The following is a 25,116-nucleotide window of genomic DNA, read 5'->3' on the forward strand; positions in this document are numbered from 1 at the left end:
TCTATAATCTGAAAGGCATTCAGTTTCAAGCGTGTCAACTTGTTACATTTGATATAGAAACGCTATAACAGTATGAGAAAACGCTATCTGATCTATAAATTATGGAGAGCCAGACTTAGTAAATTTATTGATTTGGTTTCTGGTTAAATGTCTCATTGTTGTCATATTTTCCAGGAAAAAAAAACACGGGTCAATAAAATTTTTAAATTCAATACCGTTACGAATATACCCATGTAGCTGCACTTTCGTTGAATAAAAAAAGAAAAGAAATTGAAAAAGGAATATTGTATTCTTATGAGATTTCAGGGAATAATTTGGTAATTGTTTTAGGTCGTTAAGTAAGGCCATTTTATAGAGTTAATTAATATTTTATGTTGCTTGTATATGAATATTGCAGAAGAAAAGCACAAATCACATTTTGAAACTCAGTATATTGTCGATCAATTTCATGTTACCAAAATTTTGCTTACATTTGACTTTATTTTCATCTTCGCTTTATAACCCTAACATGCTTTTTATTTTTTATTATATCGAGAGTTACTCAGATATCACTTAACTTTCAGTTCGTAAAACAAACTACAAGAAAACGTGTAATTTTTAAGATTAAGGATTATATCGAAAAGTAACCATAATATCACCTATAAATATTCCAACAAAAAAGAGTCAAATATGCCTGCATGATGAGATTGCGGATTCTTATGCGTTTATGCGAAATTTTAGAATGCAAAAATACATAGAACGCCCGCAATGTGCAACAAAATATTAAATGGCCAAAGTATAGTATTCTTTATAACATATTTCTAATCTTATTGGTAAAAATATAAATTTCGGTAAATATCCGCAATCAATACGTTATTAAAGCTATTCCACAATTTCTTACATCTCTCAACTATAAACTTTATGGCGCGTTCTAATTCGTGTCTTCCGTTTCCTTACTCAAAAATGGATTCTCCCTGCTTGTATTTCCTCTATCGGCTTTACCAAAGAGCCGCGATCACCTACGTAGCTATGTATATAGCTGTTTGTATATCTTGGCAAAGTAAAGAGGTCGGAGAAGGCCGCTTCGTAGCCGCTTCGGGGCCGTCGATATCGATAAAAGTGTCGCTGCCTTTTCCACCCTCTTCCTCGTTTCTCGATCCTCGCTACCTCCATGCTCTTCTAGAACTTGCAACAGTCTGCTTGGCACCCCAAACCCCTGTCAGATCCCCGAAATCTAAATGATTCGGTTATTTCTGGAAGGTTGCTGGAGGCGTTTCTCTTCCAGCGGCCTCGCTGCAAAGTGATTTCCCTCGTACTGGTAATCCTGAATTCGATCGATCGGTTTGGTTGGTCGCGTGAACCAACAACACGGTGACGCGAGGCTGGGTCATGGAAAAATTTTAATATATCTGTACGGGATAAGCAAACAACGGTAAAAATTGAACGGGGAAAAGATTGAGAACTGGATTAATGTTCAGATGCTCCATGAAATTCATTGATGTGCTGTATATATATTTATCTTCATATCTTCAAAAAGATGAAACGGCAGGGTTGTAAGATAATTTTACTTATTAATCAAATTATAAGTATAGTTACTTATGAAATTATAGCGGAGTGCTATTGTTCTATTTTCACTAGATCTCTAAAATACTCCGCACATACCTAGAGAAAACAGTTTAAATAATACATAGAGAAGTTTAAACAGTACACTATACGCGTGAATACGCATCAGAGTTTAATTAATGCACTAGATAATCACACGTCTGGCTTTAAATGCACTACACAGTTATATATCAGAGCACAAACAGAATCACAGTATATAGAGCAGATAGAGAGATAGGGTTTAGAAACACATATGTAGAGTAGCATAACACGTATTAATAAACAACTACTGTCAATAATCCTGCAATTCTACACGGTTCAAAGTCTGCCAATACTTGGACGATCCTCTGAGTAAATTAATCGGTACACCACTTGCAACTTTTACGAAACTCGAACGATCTATTTATCTTCAATTCTTGAATACATTGTTTTAAGTGCGTTAAATTATAAATAAATTTCGTTTGAAAATAAGTCGGTTATTGTAATGAGATATGCGTTCATTATTAATAACAAAGAAACATCCAGAGATGTAATACCGACTTTCTAAAGAACTTTTGCTGTGTGTTAAAGTTTAAATGACAAAAGTTATGAGAAGAGATATACTTCTTAAAAATTGGAATTATCGTATGTAAGAGCATCTAAGGTATTTACATATAGCTACATATTAGGAAATTAGTTTTTTTACGTATGAATATAAATATTTTTGAGCCTACATATTTTCTAATAACACAGAAATACTTTTTTACAAATATATTGTATGACAAAAAAGTACAGCACAAATTAATGTATAAATATTAATTAAACTTTTAATGTTGAACGCCTATATATCAAGACATGGATCATATCTAATTATTGTTCTTTTAGTATAGCAGTTTAATTAATTTTCCATTGATCGTCTCATTTTGTAGAATTGATAAGAAAGAGAAACACCGAAATATCTTTTCTTCTTGTCCAACCGAGAATTCATTTTCTTTATTGAGCCATATCCGCGACGTAAAGTCTTAATTTCGCTCGGTAGTGGTTTTGGCAGAAAGTAGTGCGATATCTTACGGGTACGCGGAACGGGCCAGGTATCCAGGAATAGGAGCAGAATAAATAAAGAGAAACAAGAAGAATACCAGGAACGTGCGGAAAGCGTATAGGTGGTCAGTTTCTGGTGTCTGGTACCAACGTGAATGCCAACATAGGCCTGAATAAGAGGGTGGATTTCAGAGGCTTTAATATGAATAGGTATACCACTCTATATATACTCTATTTCACCTACTGCAGCTATCGCGTATGATATAGGTAGACGGTAGGTTGTGGTCTTGCGAGAAAGAAAAGGAGAGTCGATAAGGAGAGAGGAAGAGAGGAACGAACATACGTATATATTTTTCAGGGAAGAGGGCCAGCCAAACGCCTAGAATTGCCTCGCCTCTTCCGTGTTGGTGTCCACTACGATTCATTACCTCTCTATTCATCGACATTACCGACGGTACGTTCTGTTGGGTCCTCGAAAATCACCCTCCGCACCATTTCTCTCCTACCATCCCTTCACCACTCTTCAACGTCCTTTGACACTTGGCCCTGCATCAGCTATCTCGAACGTCACTAGAACGATGGCCTTGTTCTACCTTTATTCCTAATGCTGATCAATCAGTGAACAAATAAAATAAATGTCGATGTGGTTTCGACAAATGACAACGAGGTCCGGGTAAAACTTTATTGTCAATTTTGATCGTTTTTTGTGTGTGTGTGTGTTTTAGTATGGTATTTCAGCGAATTACCAGATTCATTTTTATTGTATTTATTTTAGTAGATATTAACCATCCCAAAATATTTTTTTTTTTTTAGTTAATCCTTCATTTTAAACTATCATTTTCATTATTTATTTTTTTAACAATATTCGTTTAAAAGATCGAAGTTACAGCATACACTGTACCGAATCGTGATAACTATCGTTTCAATTTTTGTAAACATATGTCTTAATATTGGGTAAGTTTTATCTAAGTATACATATTTGTAGGTATACTGGAATTAAAGAGATTTTGTTGATCATCTATTTTATAAATTTGCTATCAGATACATTAAAGCGAAACTGATAAGATCGAAGCGAACTTTACAAGATTAGATAAATTTTACTTACCTATTTGTGTATTAAAATAGCAACTGGAATTACAAAGATCAACAGGAGTCGATATTTTTTAACTGCAGGTTCCTCCGTGATTGCAATTTGCTTCCAACAATGCACAGTATCTAGTAGCACATTGCAGTGTGCCAGTGATATAAATATATTTCCATGTGTTACGCGATACGTTTTCCCGTTTTTCATGTTTTCATATTTCGAACGCGAACTGTAATACACGGAATACGCGTGTCTGCATACATACGTATTGAATTATATTCACGTATTATTTTGTTTTCCCGTTGCTGCTAATAGGCGCGGCTGCTGAAAGCCTCTTAATTTATTATGAGCGTCGTGTGTTGAAGCGGCGCGTACATTATGTACGATTTTTGGCAATTGAACATCACATATGAAACACAGCTACTAAAAGCAACCATTACGTTTTCGCAGTTTCAGCCGCTTTTAACGAGAGTATAATTTAACGTATCGACACGCTTGCAAATGGCCTTTGAATTTTTAGTATTCGCAATATCAATATTATACGTTGTAAGATAAATTTTTCGTTTCGTGTGATCGCGTTTCATTGTAATCAGTAAAATTATTTCGCTTATCTGATAGGAATTCCAACTTCTCCACTTACTTACGCGATATTCAGGTCTTATAAAGTAGAATAAATAAGAAAATGTAGAAGTACATGTTTAAAAAGAAACTGAGATTAAAAAAGAAATTGAATTTCAGGACAAACTGAATCATTAATTAACACAAAAATGAGAACGCTGTGAAAAACACGCTACAAATTTAAAATAAAAAATGGAAGATTGTAAAAATTTATTTCTCTTTATGGACGAAAATTTTTCAAATTATACTCCATACATTTTAATTTCTAAAGTTATATCAAGTTGCGATATATTTAAAGAAATTAAAGATATATGTACGTACATCCATACAAGAATTTCCGAATAGAACGTTCAGTTTCAAAAATGATAATCTAATCAAAGATTAATATTTAGCATTGTAAATGCCAGTGTAAATGCCGTTATGTTCAGTTTTTCAGCAGTTATGCAAGGCGCGTTTCATGCTCCTCGGCGTAGCATAATGAGATACCTTTTGAAAAACGTTCCTGTACGCGAAAGAATGTCATGTATTAGCTAGGTATGCGATGTAATGGTCACATTATACGGTATATTGTGTTTCTTCAAGTTTATGCCCACTAGAGATAATCGAAACGCCAAGCTTGTGTATACACGTAAGAAAATGACGCCCTTAACCAGCAAGTAGAATAATAGATTATCGCAAACAACGCTGTTTATGTTCTTCGCCAGCATTCTCCTGTTCACCATGCGCAACCTTCTGCAACAGCATAATGAACAAATATTAAAAACTATAAATTCATTCATTATCTCTCTCATTCTCCTCCATCTACAGCCAGCACTGTTTGCCGTTCGCTATTTTTAATGAAATTCACACCGCCTTGGCTCTTGACTTCGGCTCGTTTTTTCCTTACCTCCATAAAAGTCTTTTATGTAAACAGGTAATGAAAGAGTTCAATTTGAAAATTGATTTCGCTTATTCAGTACCTTGGTAGAATCGTGGCTACGTATACGTTCAAATGTTTTACGATCCCGACATGATTCGACTTTCATAAATCAGAAATTCTTAAATCGTTATGTACAGCAGAAAAATTACTTTTGTGCAAAAATATTCCTGTTATCGTCGTGAGTGCTCGTTTTAAGATACAATTCGAAGTGTATAATTAAGTCTAATTAGGTTAGTCGCTATAATTTATATATTCTGCGTGAAGGTTCTCGCGTATTCTTAATTCGTTTAAATGTTATTATTAACTCCGAAAGGGTATCTGCGAAGCAAATCACGTTTATGTCTATCATAGGTGAAATTTCATCTCAGCATAATTTTATATTTTCTACATTTAGGAATTCACTGTTCAATTTTAGACGAAAAGTAGAAAAATTATTGTTTGGTACGGTTAGAAGCCACAACACGATGGTATTACACATAAAATTGGCTGAAATTGCACGCATGATAGCCGTTTAGTATTAAATATTTTTCAATAGTAATTGACATTTTAAGAATCTACTGTAAATCGTGTCGTATTCAAATCCCTAGAATTAAAAGTCAGAAGAAACGAAGACACGAGTCGCGGTACTGTAGTTGATGGTCGATTACCGTCGAGAGGAAAGCCATTTCTAGCGTTAAATATTCATAACGATCAGTGGAAAGTTTTCGAGTTTCGGAAAGAAAGGCGCGCCGTGAATTTTCCCGAGAAAATCCGTCGGCGGAGTGTGCGGAGAAAATAATAGCGCGGTTGCCCTCTCCCGTTTTAAACGATCGAATACGTCCGCGCCACGCGACGAGATTTATGCGTCGATTATTTATCGCGTCCCTTTCGTCGTGGAAAATAGAAAATATGCTTAAAAGGGAGAACAGGCCTCTCTTGCGCACGCGTCCCACGACAACAAGCTTGCGATACGTATATTTAAAATCTCATTTATATTGTCCTTGCTATCTATCGGTACATAAATTTACCTATTGAAAGTTTTCCCTACCTGTTATAGAAATATCGCGAATTTTTCTGGAAAATGCGCACGGGTAAAAGTGTATATAGGTAAATATGACAATTTTATATCCGCACTTGAGGATTAAGTTCAAATAGTATTTGATATTGATGTTTCTGTAAAACTAACGAATTTTTTAATTTTTAAGAATCCTGCTGTCAATCCTTCAAAAATGTGTGTTAAAAAAAATACATTCTCCTGGCTTATATATGCTCATTATTAATGTGCGAAAGTATGAGTTGCAGCTAAATCTTCTTTCCTTATAATTTTATAAAATTGCGTCAAATATGTCTATCACGTTATGATATATTTGTGGTTCCTTGGCTTTCGATCATGTATTCGCTAATTGATAGTACCTTCTGCTTTGCTTCGACGTCTTATGAACATTCCAGTTCACTTCCGAAACCGTTTCGGATCTGCCCTGAAGAAAAGTCTATCATCTAATAAATATAGTGAAAATTAAAAATCTGAGTTATGTCATTCCGAAGTCCTATATTTCTTATCAGTTGGAATGGAACAATAGACTGCACCTGTGCTGGATTAGCAATACAGTAAATCCATTAAGGAGAACCAAGAAAATTGGCTTTCGACGGTGTACGGAGCGTGTCGTTAAGACTCAGTGAGACGTAAATTTTGATGCTGAATTTTTCTTCGAATCGATAGCTTCGGCAAAGGCACTAACCGGTCCGCGAATAAACGGTTCTCCTGCAATCCGCAGAATTTATTGACGCAAACGCGGTTCGGTAGATGCCATTTTCCTTCGATAAGTAATGCAACGATGTTATAAAGGACACTCATAACTTATTCCGACAAGTCCACTCGTAAAGGCGGAGAGACGCGGCCCGGCGGAAAAGGGAAATACAAGACGTGGAAATAAATAAAGGAAGCCGATCTAACGTGCTTACGGAGTAAGGTAACCGGTTTGAGATGGTTTAAAGCTGGGTCGCCCAGGGTCTGGGTTCAGGTGGTGTTGCAACCAATATCGTAAATCCAGATCGACTTTGAGAGAGAAAGAGAGAGAGACAGGGGCTTTCTCACGCCTCTCCCCCCCCTTTACAACCCTCACGCCACCTTCTTTTGCATCTGTGCAATATCTTCATAAAGTCGTCGATAGGATTATGAGGCAGCGGATTCTACATGAATTCTACGAATGGCCGCGTAAAGATGCTGTTGCATTCGATTCCGAACATCGCGCAAATTCGGTACGACGAATAGTAACTCGCTCGTAGAATACTTTCCATATCTTTTACGTATACTTTTGCATTGTTTCTTGTAAGTTCCACTCGTTCCTTCATGGTTATATAAGAGCTTTGGATAGACGCAGTGGGATCAGTGGAGGTTACATTTTATATTGGTTGAAATTGGAACGTATTCTTTTATCATCACAGTGACTCATGAAAGTACTTGAACACTTTACCACCGAATGCTTTTATAGATATATCATGTGTATTCTGCGATGTAAATACAAATTCAAATTACGTAACGGTGGATATTTTCTCAAAAACTTTTGAAGAAATCGAAGATACTGCGGTATCCTTCTGCTCTCCTGGAAAAAGGCAAACGTGGAAAAGCGGAGTTTTTGTTGCGAACCCGTCAATTTAGAAGTCAAGCTGTACCGAATGGAAGAAACGTGGAAACAATTTCACGAATCACAGAAACAGGAACGAATGCGTCATTCGCTATTACACGATGACTATTATTGATAGCGATCACGCAGCTTTGTTACGTTATTTTGATTAGCTGTTTCACTAGCTGCTCGTTTATAGCACTTTGTTAAGAAAGTAAGTCGGAGATCAGCCGACATGGGCTTGGAATGTGACTTTGGTGTACTTTAATTTACTTTGAAATGTTTAAACTATTGCATTATCAAGCAAATTTCAATTTATACGCATGTTTAGAAGAAATATAAATTTTTGCATTGATAGCGACAAGTCTCTTAAGTTTGTTCAATGTTCTACGTTTTTTCATTGTAAACTTTGTCGCTCTTTAAACTTGTCGAAATAGATCTTCGGCGATTCTGATGAATTTTAATGGAATTACACTCGCCGGATCACTTATTGTTGCGTATTGTATAAAAAATCTCATGTATAATATCTGATATATTTGATACGTATATAAGATTGAGTGATAGCGACGATTTTGATAATCTATTTTGAAATCACTTTATGTTGTCATTTCAAACGTAATATTTGCAATAATACACAAGGTCGATCAATTTACTATTCCAGTTCTTATAGCTATCGACAAAATACTTTGTTTCTTCGAGCAAAACTTTTATAAAACTAGCAAATAAGAACGAAAGAAATATATGTATGTTCAATCCATTCCAAGACACAAATTGATATATAAATGTTACAAGTTTAATCATTTCTAGTATTAATATAGTACCAGATATATCATAATAAATACACTATCCGTCTCTGAATGCTTCCAAAATATATTTTTGGACTGTACTAAGCAGTCCATTAACAAGTCATTTAAACTTTTTTCCGATTACTAATTACAATCGCTAAAAAAAAAAAAAAAAAAAAAATATAAAAAAAGATGTAAAAAATCTTGTTAGTACCTTGTCTACTCATTTATTAACAGAAATTTCTCATTCCCTTGTACAACGTGAACAACGACGATTTAACAAAAAAGAAAAAATGTAATATTTGGTATCGATTCGTCAAATTCAAACTACCAGAGAGTAACATTTAATATTTTATATCGCCCAATATTACTTCATACTCAATATTAACGAGAATTCCTTCAATTCTCGTTTCCAGACGAAAACGTGTATATTTTTCCACAGTACTGTGCGTATAACATTGAATATAATAATGCATACCCGTTGTTAAAAATCGTTTCCCACAAAAACTAGTATTTCTGATGCATGTTGCAATATGACAAAAGTAATGGATGTTTCATCGATAAAAAGTTTACATTTTCCCGTAACAGATTTTCCAACCAGCTAAAAAGTCTAGACACGGAAATTTCAAAGCTGGCGAACACAGAGGAACGGCGACGGTGGTTTTCTGAGCGCACGGAAGCGGCACGTACACCAACGAATCGTAGGCGCACTAGTGTAGGCCAGAGCAATTCCTGATATCGTGGCTGTCGATCAATCGATGCGTGGGTTTCAATAATCCAGCGGATTGTTATCGGTCCCACACATAAAACTCGGCCGGAATATCACACGACATTCTGATGATAACCGATCGAATTTTAATCGGGGACCTCGTTGAATTGGATAGCTGACGTGTGATCCTCTCGAAAATCCACGTAAAACGCGATATGCCAGAAATCAATCCCCGATGTGTCATCGTCGACTTTGGCCTTGTGCGTAGTATTATATAACGCTATACTATTCTCTATGTGTCGAATCAAAAACTTTCAAACAGTACATTGTGCCAGGCTTTTGTTTTGTCTGTTTCTCTATTTCCATGATATTTTTCTTTATTTTTCAACATCGTAAAATTCCATGATTCCTCGTAATGACAAGCTCTGCTGTAGCTTCTTATTAATTATATAACAAATAGGAATTTGTTATATAACACGACACTAATACCGATTATATGAATGAAGTTGATAAAAGAAGCAAAATTAATCTACCATCTTATATAAATAGAAACGCGTTCACTCGCAGTGTAATACTTTTTACGGATTGTTTTCGATAATATTGCGCAACAACGATATAGTTGACGCAACGTTAAACGTTAATTAAAGAAAGGAAAAAAACAATCAAACTCTTGGTAAAGTATTCGGACTGTTCGATTCCACTTCAGTATAAAGAAAAACTTATCTGAGTAACAAACGTAACTGATACGACCAGACAACATAAATGCATTAGTGTCTACTTAATATAGATAGGAAAGTTATTCTAACTTATCAAAAAATTAGAATAATTATATATCTAATAATTATTATAATAAAGATAATTTTTATATAAAATAAATAAGCGAGTCGATTGATTAACTGGAAATGCTGCGTAGAAAAATGTGATGCGACGAAACGCGGGCGCCGAAACTTTAGAGATTCGGTTATTTACGAAGTTCATCGCGTTAGGCGACCGAAACCTGGGGGCAATCCAATGGCGAGTAATTAAAACTCGTGTTACTCGTCTGGTCGGCTAGAAGTGGCTTGGTCGTTGAAAGCGTTTCTAAACTGGCCGGTTTCGAGTTTGCGCCGCTGCGACTCTCGAACCGGGAGGAAAATTGTTTTCGGTCAAACGAAGCATTTATAAGCCGTAAAAAGCCCGCTGTCGCATACGGAACGGACGATCTATTAAATTTTTATGAGCTTTTTGTCGGAAAGCCCGCGGTGCGTCTGACCTGCACGTTGAAAGCTGTCGTTCACCTCCCCTTTTAAGTTTGCATGGGCGAATTGCGTTGAAAAAATGTGCATCAGAAATCGAATGAAATTCTATCTTTTGTTTCGTCCGTCGACGTTCTCAAACTTTCCGTTTCATTTGATCTCGCGAATTAAAAATGGCAAACTAATAGGAAAATTTCGAGCGTTTGTTAATCCCCTCAGTAGCACAACCAGACGCGTACTCAGACATTCAGCTTCAAGTTCAAGTCATTTGAACTCACCGGATATTTAGAAGTGCGCTTAGAATCAGGCAATTTAAATAACTAATTCGAGAAAACGAATTTTGTTCAATGTAAATGTAGAATTTTCCCCTAAACAATTGTGTAATCAAATTATAACTTTCAAGTTTTACGTTCGTAAGTTTAAATGTACGTAGAAGAATTCAACGTTTTAGAATGGTCTTACATTTGCAAGACGCAGTATACTAAATATCCAACGTTCAAATACGACTCAAAATCCGTTGAATTGCGAATATACTAGGTAACAAAGACGTTGAAACAGAGAAAGATGAAAAATTGAGAGAACAGAGAAGTAGACAGAGATGGAAAGAAGAGACGAGAATGGCGGAATAAAGAGAAGAACGCGCGTTCAACTCGGTTCGTAATGAACTTGTGAATATTTAGTAGAGTAATTGCCCTCGCTAAGCCTCTGGTACGACTACGGCTACAAGAGGTGTCCACAAAATTCGGAAGCAAAACCAATATCAGTGCAGCACCTGTGCTCGGCCTTCGTTACATCATACGAGTACGTGTACCAGTTGGCCTTGGTCGTGTTGATAATTTGATTTCCTCAGGGATACCGGAGAATGACCGGCGACTACATCACAGCCTTATCTCTCTCTCCTCCTATTCTGCTCAACGACTAGAAAGATTTTGGTTGATTCGTTGTTACAGTCAGGTTATCCCTTTCTACGAAAGAATTTCTTCAAATGGTTTTCGAAAAAGTTTTCCCATGGTTTTAGTTTAAATCCTAACGCAGGATTTTACGTTCAAGGAACTTTCAGACGATGAAGACGATTCAAGAGACGGTTTCCTTGAATCGCTTCTCTATAGAATTGACGAATTCCTTCTGACGAGTAGAACGTAGAGTAGCAAATTTGAGCTTTATGACATATCGAACTCTACTCGAAGGAAACTGTGGTTGCATTTCGTCAAGCTTTTCGTTGTAGCTAATATTTCGTGAGTTTTCGTTTCTCACGAATTGCCGCTTGCATAACAAATTTTTAATAAAATCCGATTTTATATTTTCTCTTCAGAAAATTAATCGCGTTGATCGTCTTTGTTATAGAACACGTTTAGAGAATACAGTTTCAATGGAGAAATTAGTGCTGCAGACAAAGAGACCATCTAAGAGAGCGATTAAAAAACGATAATCCAGTCGAATGAGAATTACCAGCCGTGTAATAAATGTACAAGTCTAAAGAGACATGCAACAAAGCTCCAATCTCTACGGGCAAGCCAAGCCTGAGCTTGCCTCCCTCGTGTCTCGTGCAAACGGAGGCCCTCGCGTTCTTTGCACGCCATCTGAGCGTTTTATAATCGGTATTCTTTCCTTTCTCCCTTGTTCCCTTTTCTTTTTTCCGCCTTGCCTCTTTGCCGAGTTCCTTGTACGCTCCCTACGTTGGAAAAATGTCTGGCTATTAATTTGATCTCACCTCCTGCCGCGAGTAGCAGCTTGACAGAACGTACCACCTAGCAAGACAGACAGCATAAATTAACCACCCGATCGTGCCTTTCGAATTTCCTTTGTTATATACCACAGACAAAGCGAGACAGAAGAAAACAGAGAACGAAAGGTAAAAAAGAACGAAACGAGAACTTCCAAGGATTTAAACGAAACAACTAGGCGCAACAACTTCGAGCTGTGGCAACGGGTTTAAACGAACCTGACCCGGATCGTAAAACATTTTTCGTGTAGTTGAATGCAAATGTGAATGGAATAACGAGGAAGCTGTGTCACGCACTGAACATACATTATGCGAACAAACGGTATTGATGTATAATTGAAAAGTAAGCGTAATGCCGAAGCTTTTAGTTTTCGAAAGTGTTTGCTGCTCGTGGTTCTGATTATCAAGTTCGAGTCTTGGAATTGTATAGAATAGAAATTGGTAGTTGTGTACATAGAACAATACTTTGCCGATTTTAATGACAACGATTTCGAGATATGTTGTCAGAGTCAAAATTTGGAATTTAATTTCACCGACGCGTGTAACCGTCGCTCAAGTATTAAAGATAAATATATGTAAAAATATTTCCAATACTACATTTTATATTTCTAAATTAAATGTATTTCTAAAATTATTTGTAAGCTTAGGACAAATTGCGTATCTACGTTCATATTCAGCTCAAATCATGTTAATTAATTGATTGAGTTATTTTCTAGATAAATTTACAAGCTTTTATACCTACGTTATGATATATTCTATTCGTCAAAGATTATAAGAAAAGGAAGCTTTACATTTTTCATTGACATAATATTCCAAACAATACACATGCAAAATTGTCGACTCGACCATCGCTTATGGAAATGAAACATCCAATTCTTTGATCATTCACCTGAGAACTTTCAAAGCCTTGGGAAATTTTCTCAAAGCAGTGGAAACTTTGCAGATGAAATATCAACGAGCGTTCAGACAGACGAGGCTATTTGCTGGAATTTTTAAATACTCTCAAACTACAGTGAATACAATCGTTTAATTTTTCCTAAGACAAGATAAAAGCTCTACATTGCACCGAAACAAAACTGATAAATTCTACAAAGTATAATGTACTTGATTTCCGAGAAGAGAAACACCGATCATATATTTTAGTGCTAGAATTAAGAAATTTTGAAAAAGATTAATTTGACTTCTGAGAAACTCAGGTTGCACCGCTTTCCAAACGATCAACGATAAATTAGAATTAGATATATTCGCTATCTTAATTCCTACTAGGGATATCGCGTGATTATTCCGGAACTTATAACTAGACTATCCAATCGGTTTTCAATTCGACACAGAATAGGTTCCATTAACATTTCTCGTGGCACGTTTTAAGGTCGGATTCATTTCGTCAAGTAATGGCGAAAAGCGGCGAAAGGAAGGCGGGAAATCGGCGAAAATGGTAAAGTAGTAGTGGGAAACTGTAGACGAGAGACGAGGCAGAGACGGCGAGAAAAAGAGCGGTTTGAAGGTAAAGGAATGTGCACGATGCTGGTAACCGGTAGCTGACTCGTACCGATAAGAAGTCTCGATTCGTTCGGTCGCTTCGTTCCTTCGTGCGTTCTCTTTCTCCTTCCTTTCTGGTCGGTCGTTCTCCTTTTTACATCGAGAATACGACATTAACTGACGGACGAGAACGCCGAGAAGCTCGGTACCGTTCGCCGATGTACGCGAGAAACGCGACAAACTCCTGGCAGCTGTATTGAGCGCCAAACGAAATAGGGAATTTAAGTGTCGCTGCTCTGATGAGATCTCTCTTTCTCTAGTTTCGTCTCCTTTTCACCGTTGCCCACTTTCCAGAGTAACAGCCCTCTTCCACCTTCTTCCGACTTCGTTCCCTGATTCGCCATCCTTCTCCTGTTTTGCACACGATACACGGCCAATCCCTGGAGAATTCGAAAGTCCTCTTGTAAGCCCCCTTTTCATCTGTTCCTCATCGTCTTCCGGCTCTGATCGCGTCTTCATCTTCCTTCCGCCCGTCTCCTTCGCCCAGTTTCCATCGATCGCGCCGATAATGTTGAATCGAGAACCGTTCCTCCACTTGCTCGCGGAAACGGCCCGACTTATTCATGAAAGGACGAGCGAGTTCGATAGATGTCGGCGAAGAGATTGAATTGTAAAGTCTCGGTCCTCCGTGCGAATAAACGAGCAACAACCGACTCGATGCAGTTCAGCTCAGGCTTGGAAACGTTTCACCCCCGCCCATACTTGTTATGATTAATAGCTGCAACTGAGAGAGCTTCGCGACACTCTTGCCGCGAAACTGATTTATACGAACGTTCACGAGCGAGTTCATGTATAAAAAAAAAAAAAAACTGGGCCAGTTGCTAGCGAATGTGTGCGGGGTGGAAAGAAACGAACAATTTGAAACGCTTCTTTGTTATTCTAAGTGAGTTATCTGCTTTCATTTGAAGTTCAAGGGTTAAGAACAAAGGATATGTACGGCGAAATGGATTTATTAGAAAATCAAGTTTTAATACTCTAACGGGCTTAGACGATTTACTCGATTAATAAACATGTTTATGAGTGTGTATGTACGTACATTTCTTTTCTAACTAAGAATAGAAGTTTTATCAAAATACTGGACGAATGTGGACAGGACTGAATGGGCGATAAATAAGGAGAACAAATATAATATAAAATCAATTTTTACATAATGAAGTATACACCGTATTATATGAATAATAAGCAAATAAAAATATGCATATCGGCAATAATAATTACAGTTTTTGAAACATCAAACGAACAATTTAATGACTGCAGAAGTTCTTTTTTTCATTTCTATAAATTCTTTGTAATAACAATAGCGTGATATTTATGAATTCATAGCACTGGAATATTTTTAGTATTTTTAAACATTGCGACATCCTGGCTTTGGTATGCACCTGACATTAATTTTGTAGTCGCAAACTTGTTTTTCTTCATTGAAGTAAAGACCAGAAGGACATTCCATGGGCATTGGTGGGTCGGTCAGACAAACGAAGTAAGTGGTGCAGCTACATGGGTGTCGAACCATCGTACGGTTCACCGTTATATTGGTATCACAGTCCAGTCTAACGGAATCATCAGAGCTTACATAGACGAAGAAGACCATAAGTGCGACGATAATTGCGGCTAAAAAAAGAAATCAAAAGACAAGTCTGATAAATGGTTGCTCTACGAGATTCAAACCTTTGAAAGAATTATTTCCAGAAAATTAATTTTACGATCGGTAGAGACACAAAGAACAGGAAGACTCCATTTATAAAATAAGAGTATTTGAGTCTTTGTTAAAGCGATCACGTGTCTATTAATATTGATACGAATCTGAAGAATTTAATCGTTGCGTCATTAAGAATATGTAATAAAAAGACATACATAATATTTTAGAGTACTTTATAATAATTCAGTACAGTTAGTATAACTAAGCTCAGCTAAGGTAGTTATATAGTATAGAACTAACATCATAGTTGGTGTAACAAACGATTGCAATCTTAGGATAAGGATAATTTAATAGACTAATTACAGATTCAATAACAATTGAAATAACCAAGTAGAATAATCAAGGGACTTTGTCTCCCTACTAATTCAGATAACAGAGATTCTACTTTACTTCTTACAATTCTATCTTTATTTTCTTCTGATTATTTCGAATTTATTTTTGCGTAACAATTCAAATTTCAATTTCTCTTTCTTGCTAACATATCATCCAACAAGGTATTCGTAGATATTCAGTGAAGTAATTAGCTTACCTTTCATTTTGCTTTTCGAAAAAGATAATACGTTAAGTGTCCAAACTCTGTATTGTCGTAGATACAACTTGCCTGACCAAATTTCAGATTCGCTTTATATACTCTATTGACCAATTAAATGTTGCTATCTATAAACGATATTCGGCTCTCTGCTTTGTTGGATCTCGTTATCGATCAAGCCATGATAAACGCTATTGAAGTATAAGTAAGTTACCACGTCCGGAGATCGAAGATAAACTGATAAATTCGTGATTAATCTCTTTTTTTTAAATACTTCCAAGAAAATTCGTTAGTTTCGAAATGTTAGTTCAGAAATTTTGTCCGTGAGAAAGTAACAAAACGAGATCAATTTTCGATAATTCACTTTATCAGGAAAACAACACGATTCAGTGAATTTAATTGTATCGATGATAACGTAATGTTTATATTCTTGCATTTTAACATTCATGCTCGTGTGAGGCGCGGTTAACTAACATTTAAACTAACAGTAAATTAACATTTTCCTGTACCAATAAACGTATTTATCGAAACACTTGTTTTCCTTCACTTTCTACTCCTTGTGTTTTGCATCTTGTTGTATTAAAACCGGGAGATGTAACGTTAGGATAACAAAAAACAAATATATTGTTACATAGCGAAGAAAGAAAATCGGTGCATCTTCGATCAGTTAGGTCGAAGGAAATTATACGCTAAGGGGTTAACCGGGTATTTAAAGAATTTATAAGCCGATTAATCACGTACTATACTCTGAAGAAATCTCTAAGTATAGGCATTCTTTTCGATACAGACGACTATTTGTGTAGAAACGAAGCAAAAATTTGGACGAGTGAAAACATTGAAAGAGAGATGTTACAAGAAATGCGTCTATATATACGAATTACAGGGGTGAGATGAGTGAGCGAGCAAGAGAGAGAGAGAGAGAGAGAGAGAGAGAGAGAGAAAGAACTTTGTCTGACATTCGGACAATGCCGGCGTGGTGCTGTCGCGTTCGGTTCCTGGTTATGGCGGGTGCACAATGCCTATTGTTGAGCAACCCACCATACAAATGTGTGTGCCAACGCTTCCACACAACGGACTGCTCCAGGTTCCTCATTTCGTCTCTCTGTTTCTCCTTAACGGCACACGCACGTAGCTTTTCCCTTACATTCTCTATGCACCACACCAGGTTTGCGTAACTCGTGGCTTTTGGCAAGGGCAATAAGATCCAACGAAACGCCGCGAAAAGAGACCGATATTGATTTCTTTTTTTTGAACGGCCCGAAGGAAAGTCGCTAGGAAATGAGCCTCACGGATGAAACGGCATGCTAGAATGCGTTGAATCTTGGATACGGCACAACATGAACATGGATTCCATCTTCTCTGCGCGATCAAGAAAACCTTTTTGACACCTCAAAGAAAGATTTTAATGCATTTTCCGTCGATGAATACGCGAGCCGGATATTTCGTCGCTGCAACAGCTTCAATGTATTCCGTGTGTTTGGCTATGCAGCGAAAATGAAACGTATAATTAACGAAGCAGAATAATAATTTTGTCCTGATTTTTCGATATACGTGTATAATATACGATTACAGACGGTATAAAGGGTAAAAGTAACAATAGCAAATTACAATACCGCGATCGAAGTGGACTTGTAATCATAATGTGTATATTCATATAATAATAATATATGTGAAGATAAAATAATATAAATTTGCGAATAATTTTGTTTGAAACTTGCGGAATATTTTTGCCAATTAGTTATTACCTATATTTATTATAAATAAAAGATATATATCTCCTACATATTATTCGTTAACTAAGATGAATACAGATATATGAATTCTTTAAATAGATGGAGGCTATAATATATAATTATATATATGAATAAAATGTATATAATACAAGGAATAAAACAAAGAAATATTCTTTATTCGAAGCAGAAAGGAAATATTAATTTTGATTCATCAATGAATTAATACAGAAAGGGTATTCATATTCATTTTATACTAACAAACAGACAAATAAATTTAATGAAATTTAATTAAATAAAAGGTATCGCCTAATTTTATACAAGTTATTTCATAAATTATTTTTCTTCGTTTCTGTCTTTACACAGTTATACACATAATTCGTAATAGAAATATCGAGCCAAATTGTACAACCATAATTTATCTTTTATCAGCAACGATAATTTACAAAGCAAGATCAACTGTTTTGTTATTCTATTACTGAGTCGAATGGAATTGTTATCAATTATTTATTTCACATTAGGTCATTTTAAAAACAAGTATTACGTATGTAGACCGTGAATGATAGACTGCGCAATGTATTAAATAGACAGTTACAAGCAAGCGCACGTGAAAAATGTGTAATTTGTCCATGTTTTGTCGAGATTTTAGAAAACATAAACTTAAGATGCTGATCGAAATTCAATTTTTTATTCGGCTACCTTTCCATAGCGAAAGTTTTAACATAAGTTAGTTGGTATAATGATAAAATTTTATTTTTGTTTCTTTTCTAATTTAATTTCATTATGTAGTTATCGAAAATTTAATAAATATACAAACGTATACAGATAAGTTATCTTTGATAAACCTTGTTCGATTTACGTGGAATTAATATATGTGAATTGCATCATGTATCATCAATCAGTAAATTTTGAAATCCCGACAAAATTTGAAGAATAATAGAAGAAATGTATCAAGAAACTGAAGGTACCGATATTGATGATAATGGTATCGATAAGGCGACACTTTATAAAAATATTTTCTTACATCACCTAACGTACTACAGATAAGATTGTTGATAATGTTCTTTGATATTTAATCCATTTTGTACGTCAATCTCGAAGTGCATGTACAACGCAAAGCTATCGTATTTCGGAAACAAAAACGTAGTCTTAAATTTCCTAGTGTTCCTGTTTTGAAAGTTACAAATTTATGCGGAAAAATAGCTACAGATACCAAGTCATCTTTATATACATCTTTCAAAATTATTCATTTCTTTGCTTCATATTAAAGATTTTATTATTGTTTTTAGAATCTCAATAAACGTCATTCGAACAGACAGAACTGATATTTTTGTATGCAAGTGCATGTTATACTAGTGTAATTGTCATACAGAGTACGTTCTAAGTAAATTAAATTCTCGAATTATTATAAATTTCATAAATAAGTATGTAGACTGATGAAACATATTCGTTTATCTAATAAAATAACTATGAAGTGACTTTTATTTATTTCTTTGTGTCTTTACGCTGCTAATTTTAATATAAATAAGTGTTCTTCCTACAGAACATTGTAACGTAATATGAACAGAAGATTGTGATTGAGGACGTTCGTTCATTGACAAAGAGTATGAAAATTTACTATTAACATTTACGATATCTTGCGCGACGTACATCCGAGGAATGAATTTTTTATTCCGATCATTTGGTGTTCTCAATATAAAATATTCTGTTGAAAAATATTTCAGAACATTAGTAGTAAGTATAATATATTAATTATACATTTATACATACATTATACATAATATTCATTTTTAATTATAATTACGTATAATAATCAGAATTAAAATAATCTTGCAAAAGAATAAATATTTTTACGTTACGAACTGTAATATAAATCAGTAAAATCAATCAACTTTGACCAATTTTCTGAATCTAATAATCCAGCGATATAGTATATCACGAAGGATTTATCAACTGAGATTTAATCGAAATTATTTGCCAGCGAGTAATACTATTACAGCAGAAGGAATCGACGATATGACGATCAAACGAATCCAACGGAAAAGAGAAAAGAAAAGGGGTAAAAAAGGAAGAAAGTGGCAACTTCCTTAAGTTTCTGCCCGATCTCTGTACCATTTGAAATTCGAATTTAATCACACTTTATTGTCCAAAAGCACGCGAGGAATTCTTGATCGCGGAAAATCGCGGCGTAGCCGCGTCCCATCTCCGTAACGAGATGTACGAAGTAACGAGGAAAGAATTCGGTTCGTTACGGGGTGGGATCGGGGAACCGAATCTGACCCCCAACCACTTTCAACCCCGTCTTCGTCTATCGTCGTGTCCATAATTTAAATTCAATCATTTGCAAATGTCGATCCATTTCGACTGTTACAGCAGATTGTTCGTACCGACACGTGGAACTTGGGTTCGCCTCGAGAAATGAGACATTCCGACTAGAATGTGACTTGATCGCTGGAAATTCTTCCTGAGGATCTTAAGACAACGCGCGGCATTCTCAAATGGGAGAAAATCTGCAGAGAGAAGAAAAATCTGGAAATTTACATACGATGGTTACGGAAAGTATTTATACATCGTCGTCTTCATTATAGCATTTATTAATTAATTAAGTGTAATTATAAGTATCTTTGTATCATGCAGTAGTACTTTTAGTGATTCGCAATTTTCAATTTATTTTTCTTCAGTTCATCACTCGGATTTTTCTGTTCCTATATTGCATTTAAAAATTACGCGGAAGATATAGTAATTTCTTATCCTATCTTCGATTTAAAAGAATGGCATAAAAAAGAGAGCAAACAAAGAAAAATATCATACGCCGTCAACATGAAATTTGGAAAAATATTCAATAACTTTCTCAGTATTCCACTGAATAAATGAAACATCTGTTATTTGTTTATCTCCGTTATTTGTTTCTTATCGAGGAATACTAACTTCTCTTACTTATTTACTTAAAAGCTCTTTAGCTTTCACGATACAAAATTAAACGGGGCGTACATATTTTCTGATATTTCCCGCACGAATTTTATCTTTACACGTTTTATTCTATTGTCTATAATTAACGTTTAAATGCAACAACCATTTAAGTAAGTATAGAAACACGTTAACAAGAATCTTCTCTTATCGAATGGAGATGAAGACTAGTTTAGTCAAAGAGTTTTGGATTTCATTCGTTCATTTCTTTGGACTTGTACACTTATTTGAAAATTTCTACAAGAAACGGATAATTGAAATACTTCTTTCGCAACTGGGATCAAGCCATAGTTTCAAGACGGCAGAGGATATACGAAAATTTCATTAAAAGCTAGTATGTTTGTGTATACAAATAAAAACATTATAAGTGTCATTTCTACATAATTTCTACATAATTAATTACTAATCTTTTAAGCGGGAGTGTACATGTACCATAGGCTCCCTTTTCAAGAGAACTTCTCAATTCCAAAAAAAAGAAAAATATTGCCAGCCTGGCGAGCAATCTAGAGTGCAGCTCGGAGAATGAATGATTTCAGATAAAGCAAGAAAAGCTAAACGCGCCTTGTCGTAATTTAACTCTGGTTCCTATGAACGAAGGGAAGCTGGCCACCGACACTGGTGGTTGGTGACACGAAAGAGGCAGCGAAAAGCTTCGACGAACATTTTGGGCGTAACGTTAACGTTCATATCTCGATTTTCCTGGTGCTCGCCGATTCGTATAGCAGAGGGAACGAGAGAAAAGCGTGGCAGGCATGCTCGCCATATTGGCATACACGCCGCCTGCGTTTTACGGCCGTATTCAGCGATTTTGCATATCGAGCACTCGGCCCTGTATGCGTGCAGGTATATGTGCGTGAATTGTCGTACATAGGGATGAGAAAGAGCGAATGAGATCACGAAGCGTGAGCATGATCACGAAGAAGATGAACGAAAGTATAGAGGAGCAGGAGTAGAAGAGGACAGAAAAAGGGACACACACCATCGTTGTCCTTTCTAAAGCAGTGGCAGCGGAACTGCTGCAAGCCTATTCACCTTTTCCACACCGATTCACGTATATACGGCGATCGCAGACCTCCTTGAGAGCTCAATTTATCGCGAAACGGCCTCCGCCGCCAGTACAAAGTGAGCCGGCGCATGGAACGTACCAGCCTCCCTTCCAGCAAATTGTCATAATTGAATAACCAGCGAGATAAGCGAGCGTCGCTTTGACCGCCGTTGCTTTCCCTTCCTAACTCGCTAGCCGGCTTCATACGGGCCGATCCATTTAACCCTTGAGTGTCTCGAGTCCACTTGATACGCGATCCGTACTCCCCCCATTGTGTTTCCAGGCTCTGTGTTCGCTTTCATTTCCGCGAATCAGTCGGTTAATCAATTTGCAACGTTCCCTCCTCGTTTAACATTGCCTCGGTGGATCTGCCTTTTTTCCTCTATCCCACCGTTTTGCCCGACTCGAGCCCATGCTACGCTGATCGAGTTCGGTTCCGTTAACGAGAGTATCTTTGAGCGCTGCGAGCGTTTCGGGGATAGTTGAAGAGTTCGCAACGAGATTAGCGTCGTCGTATACGCTTTGTTCTTCGAGATAGCGTATCGACGTGTTTTTCTTTTTCCCAATCCGATGCTGCTTTCTCTGTCCGCTAACAGGTCATCGGCCAGCCAAAATTGACTGGTATTTGCAATTCGTTTGTTTCTGACACACAAGTTCTGCTGTAACGTAGCCTCGTTACTCTGGAGTGGTGTACATCATGGTTTTGTCTGACACCGATGCCTGTTGGTAGTAAAGCAGGTTAGAGAGTGATCGATGAATCGAGTCGCAGCTGTTTAAATCGGAAAATGGATTAACTGTACGCTAATTATGCAGAGTATCTCAGGAATCCTGGTACAATCGACAAGGGAGTGGATTCTACACGTACGAGTTTAGAATATATGACAAGATTTTTTCATATCACGTTATCATTATCTGTGGAACGCGACACAGACTCAACGGCGGTTGATAAAACACTTAAATTAGTAAGAAACAGCGTTTAATGTCTCAGACCGTCGTTAGACGACCGTGCAATGCTGTGTATGTCGATGAATGAAATTATTGAAATCCGTATTTGGTATTATTCCACATCTTCCACTAAAATTCTTCCATGCCATTCCATTTCGCGTTATTAAAGCAGCATACAATAAGATTTAACGGACGCGCAGCCATCTAAATACAGTTTTTCATTAATGATAGGTGGAATATGCAAAGGATGATTTTATTGTCTTTTTATGGCTTTTACACAAAATCACTGTAATCACAGACAATGGTTGCTGATACCATTCTGTTGAAAGGTACAAAACAAGAATCAACCGAAATATCTGACGGAGCTGAAAGGAGAAATTGGAACGGAATAAACGAGAAGAGGAAGCAGAGGTGCAGATATCGAGGGTGGCTTTAACGGCCTTTTGTTTGGTTAACTGCATTGCTTCCCAGCTCGCCGGTAATTGCCACAATGCGGGGCGAGGAATCAAAAAGAGAATAGCGATCCAGGAAATCAGAGAAAATGGTTAATCGAACGACAAGTCGATCCCTAATTTTCCTCTTGAGACACATTGCTTTGATTGCACTTTTTTTATTCTTTCTTTTAATCTTTCTTCTCTCTTTTCGTTTCTCTTTCTTCTTCCTTTCCTTCTATGTTTCTTACATTTCTGGAATAGCAAAGAAATAATGGCAACGAGTATGTAACGGAAAATCTTCGAACGTTCAGAATTCTGTACTTCTATGATACGATCCTACTTTATATTGGACTGCAGATTTCAATGTAAATTCATATTTTTATAAACACGACTAAGGAAATGGATGAGAATTGTAATTTAGTGATAATTAAGAAAGAATATTATCACCACAGATACTGTATCAACAAAGTGCATGGATAGTAAATTATATTAATAAGACACGATATTTACAGACACCATATTTAACACTAACTAACTGTTCAAAATCATTATTCATGTTGTATACTAATTTATTACTGAGTGTGTGTTTGCAGTACATGTCTCGTAACTTCTATGTACATTTCTGGATTGGTTTCAAATTTTGCCAATCTAATTACGATAATCCCGTCTCATTGCGTTAAAAAGTTTCATGTAAGACGCATAATATAAATGTTCATAAAAATTTATTGTGTTAAGTGTTCAAATACTATGAATCATTATGTCTGGTACATAGCAGTTTCAATAACGCGCAGGATATAATAAAGTGTTTCCCGACCGCTTTATGTCTTCGACATCTTTGAAAATTGAAGTAAAAATTCTGTGGAAAATTGAAGGAAATATCTTTATCATTCCAGGCACGAACGAGCCTCACAGAAATTTGGATTGACCTTTCTGGCGTGAAACAATTCTTGGTTTTGCGGCGAGCAAAAAGAACAGGAGATAGTAAAAATATTTGACCGCAGTGCCGTAAGATCTCTCGACGGCCATCTGATATTTATAAAGAATTGTATCTTACGAGGTCGCATTCGAGGAGTACAAAGTATGTTTAGCAAACCATCGAAGCGTAGCAAACCGCTACGTCAAAGGAACATACGGGGCGGATAGAAAACATTTAAAGTATACGTAAATTAATAATTTTATATAGTAATAATAATAACACAGCTAATAATTTACAACTCATAACAATTCGGCAACTCTCTCTCCCTCTCTCTCTCTACAACTCTCTCAACTCAACTCTCGACTCACAACTAACTCCTCACAACTCGACTCTCAGTTAACGACTGCCGATTAATTCGTCGCTCTCCCTTAAGCATCCCTTTGTCGTCTTCTCATACCTCCACCAAGTACGCGTTCCGTAACCATCCGCGATTATGGCCACGTACGCCTTCCTCGTAACTATTCGACTGAATTCGACCGACGACGCATTGATGAGTCGCTTGGCCCATTGAAGTTTCCCGACTCTTTCGGCCTGTCGGTATTTAGGTTTTCTCGCAACATTGTTCATAATTCACCCCCTATTTCTTAGGCGATGTGTTCACGATACTATACTGGTAAAAGTAGCAGAACTTAAACTCGTATGATCTAGAAGTGATCTTAAAATTATTCAATAATTTTTATTCGACGATCATACAACAGAGTTTGTTGAAATATAGATGATTTTTTAGAAAAGAAAATTTTTTTCGGTATAATAAAGTAATAAAAATTGAGCAATTAATTATTAAATAGAAAGTGAGTATTAAATATTGGTTACGAATATTTTAATTTGTAATCTAATCGTTAAGCAATACTTTTTTCAAAGATTTTATCCCTACCTAGCATTATAATACATTTTAAGCTACGATAAAATATTTATAACGCAAAGCTATAAAATGAATTTTTATTTATTAATGATTTGCGTCAGATCGATCGACAAAGC

General features: G+C 36.2%; 2 protein-coding genes across 2 annotated transcripts in view; one reads left to right on the plus strand and one right to left on the minus strand.

The window, feature by feature from the left end:
- Positions 1-24,250, plus strand: part of LOC139987915 (uncharacterized) — a 456,615-nt gene extending 432,365 nt beyond the window's left edge. Inside the window, exon 5 of the mRNA XM_072004735.1 lies at positions 23,058-24,250. Coding sequence (XP_071860836.1) covers positions 23,058-23,120 — 63 coding nt within the window. The 3' untranslated portion in view covers positions 23,121-24,250. The remainder of the gene's footprint in view (positions 1-23,057) is intronic.
- Positions 14,941-16,165, minus strand: LOC141445774 (peritrophin-1). The gene is made up of 2 exons (XM_074111762.1): positions 16,042-16,165; positions 14,941-15,424 (listed from the first exon to the last, which is right to left on the minus strand). Exons 1-2 carry the CDS (start codon positions 16,046-16,048, stop codon positions 15,162-15,164), a joined length of 270 nt encoding a protein of 89 aa, XP_073967863.1. The 5' UTR covers positions 16,049-16,165; the 3' UTR covers positions 14,941-15,161.
- Positions 24,251-25,116: the final 866 nt, after the last annotated feature.

Source organism: Bombus fervidus, chromosome 6 (genome assembly GCF_041682495.2).
Source record: "Bombus fervidus isolate BK054 chromosome 6, iyBomFerv1, whole genome shotgun sequence".
NCBI lineage: Eukaryota > Metazoa > Arthropoda > Insecta > Hymenoptera > Apidae > Bombus > Bombus fervidus.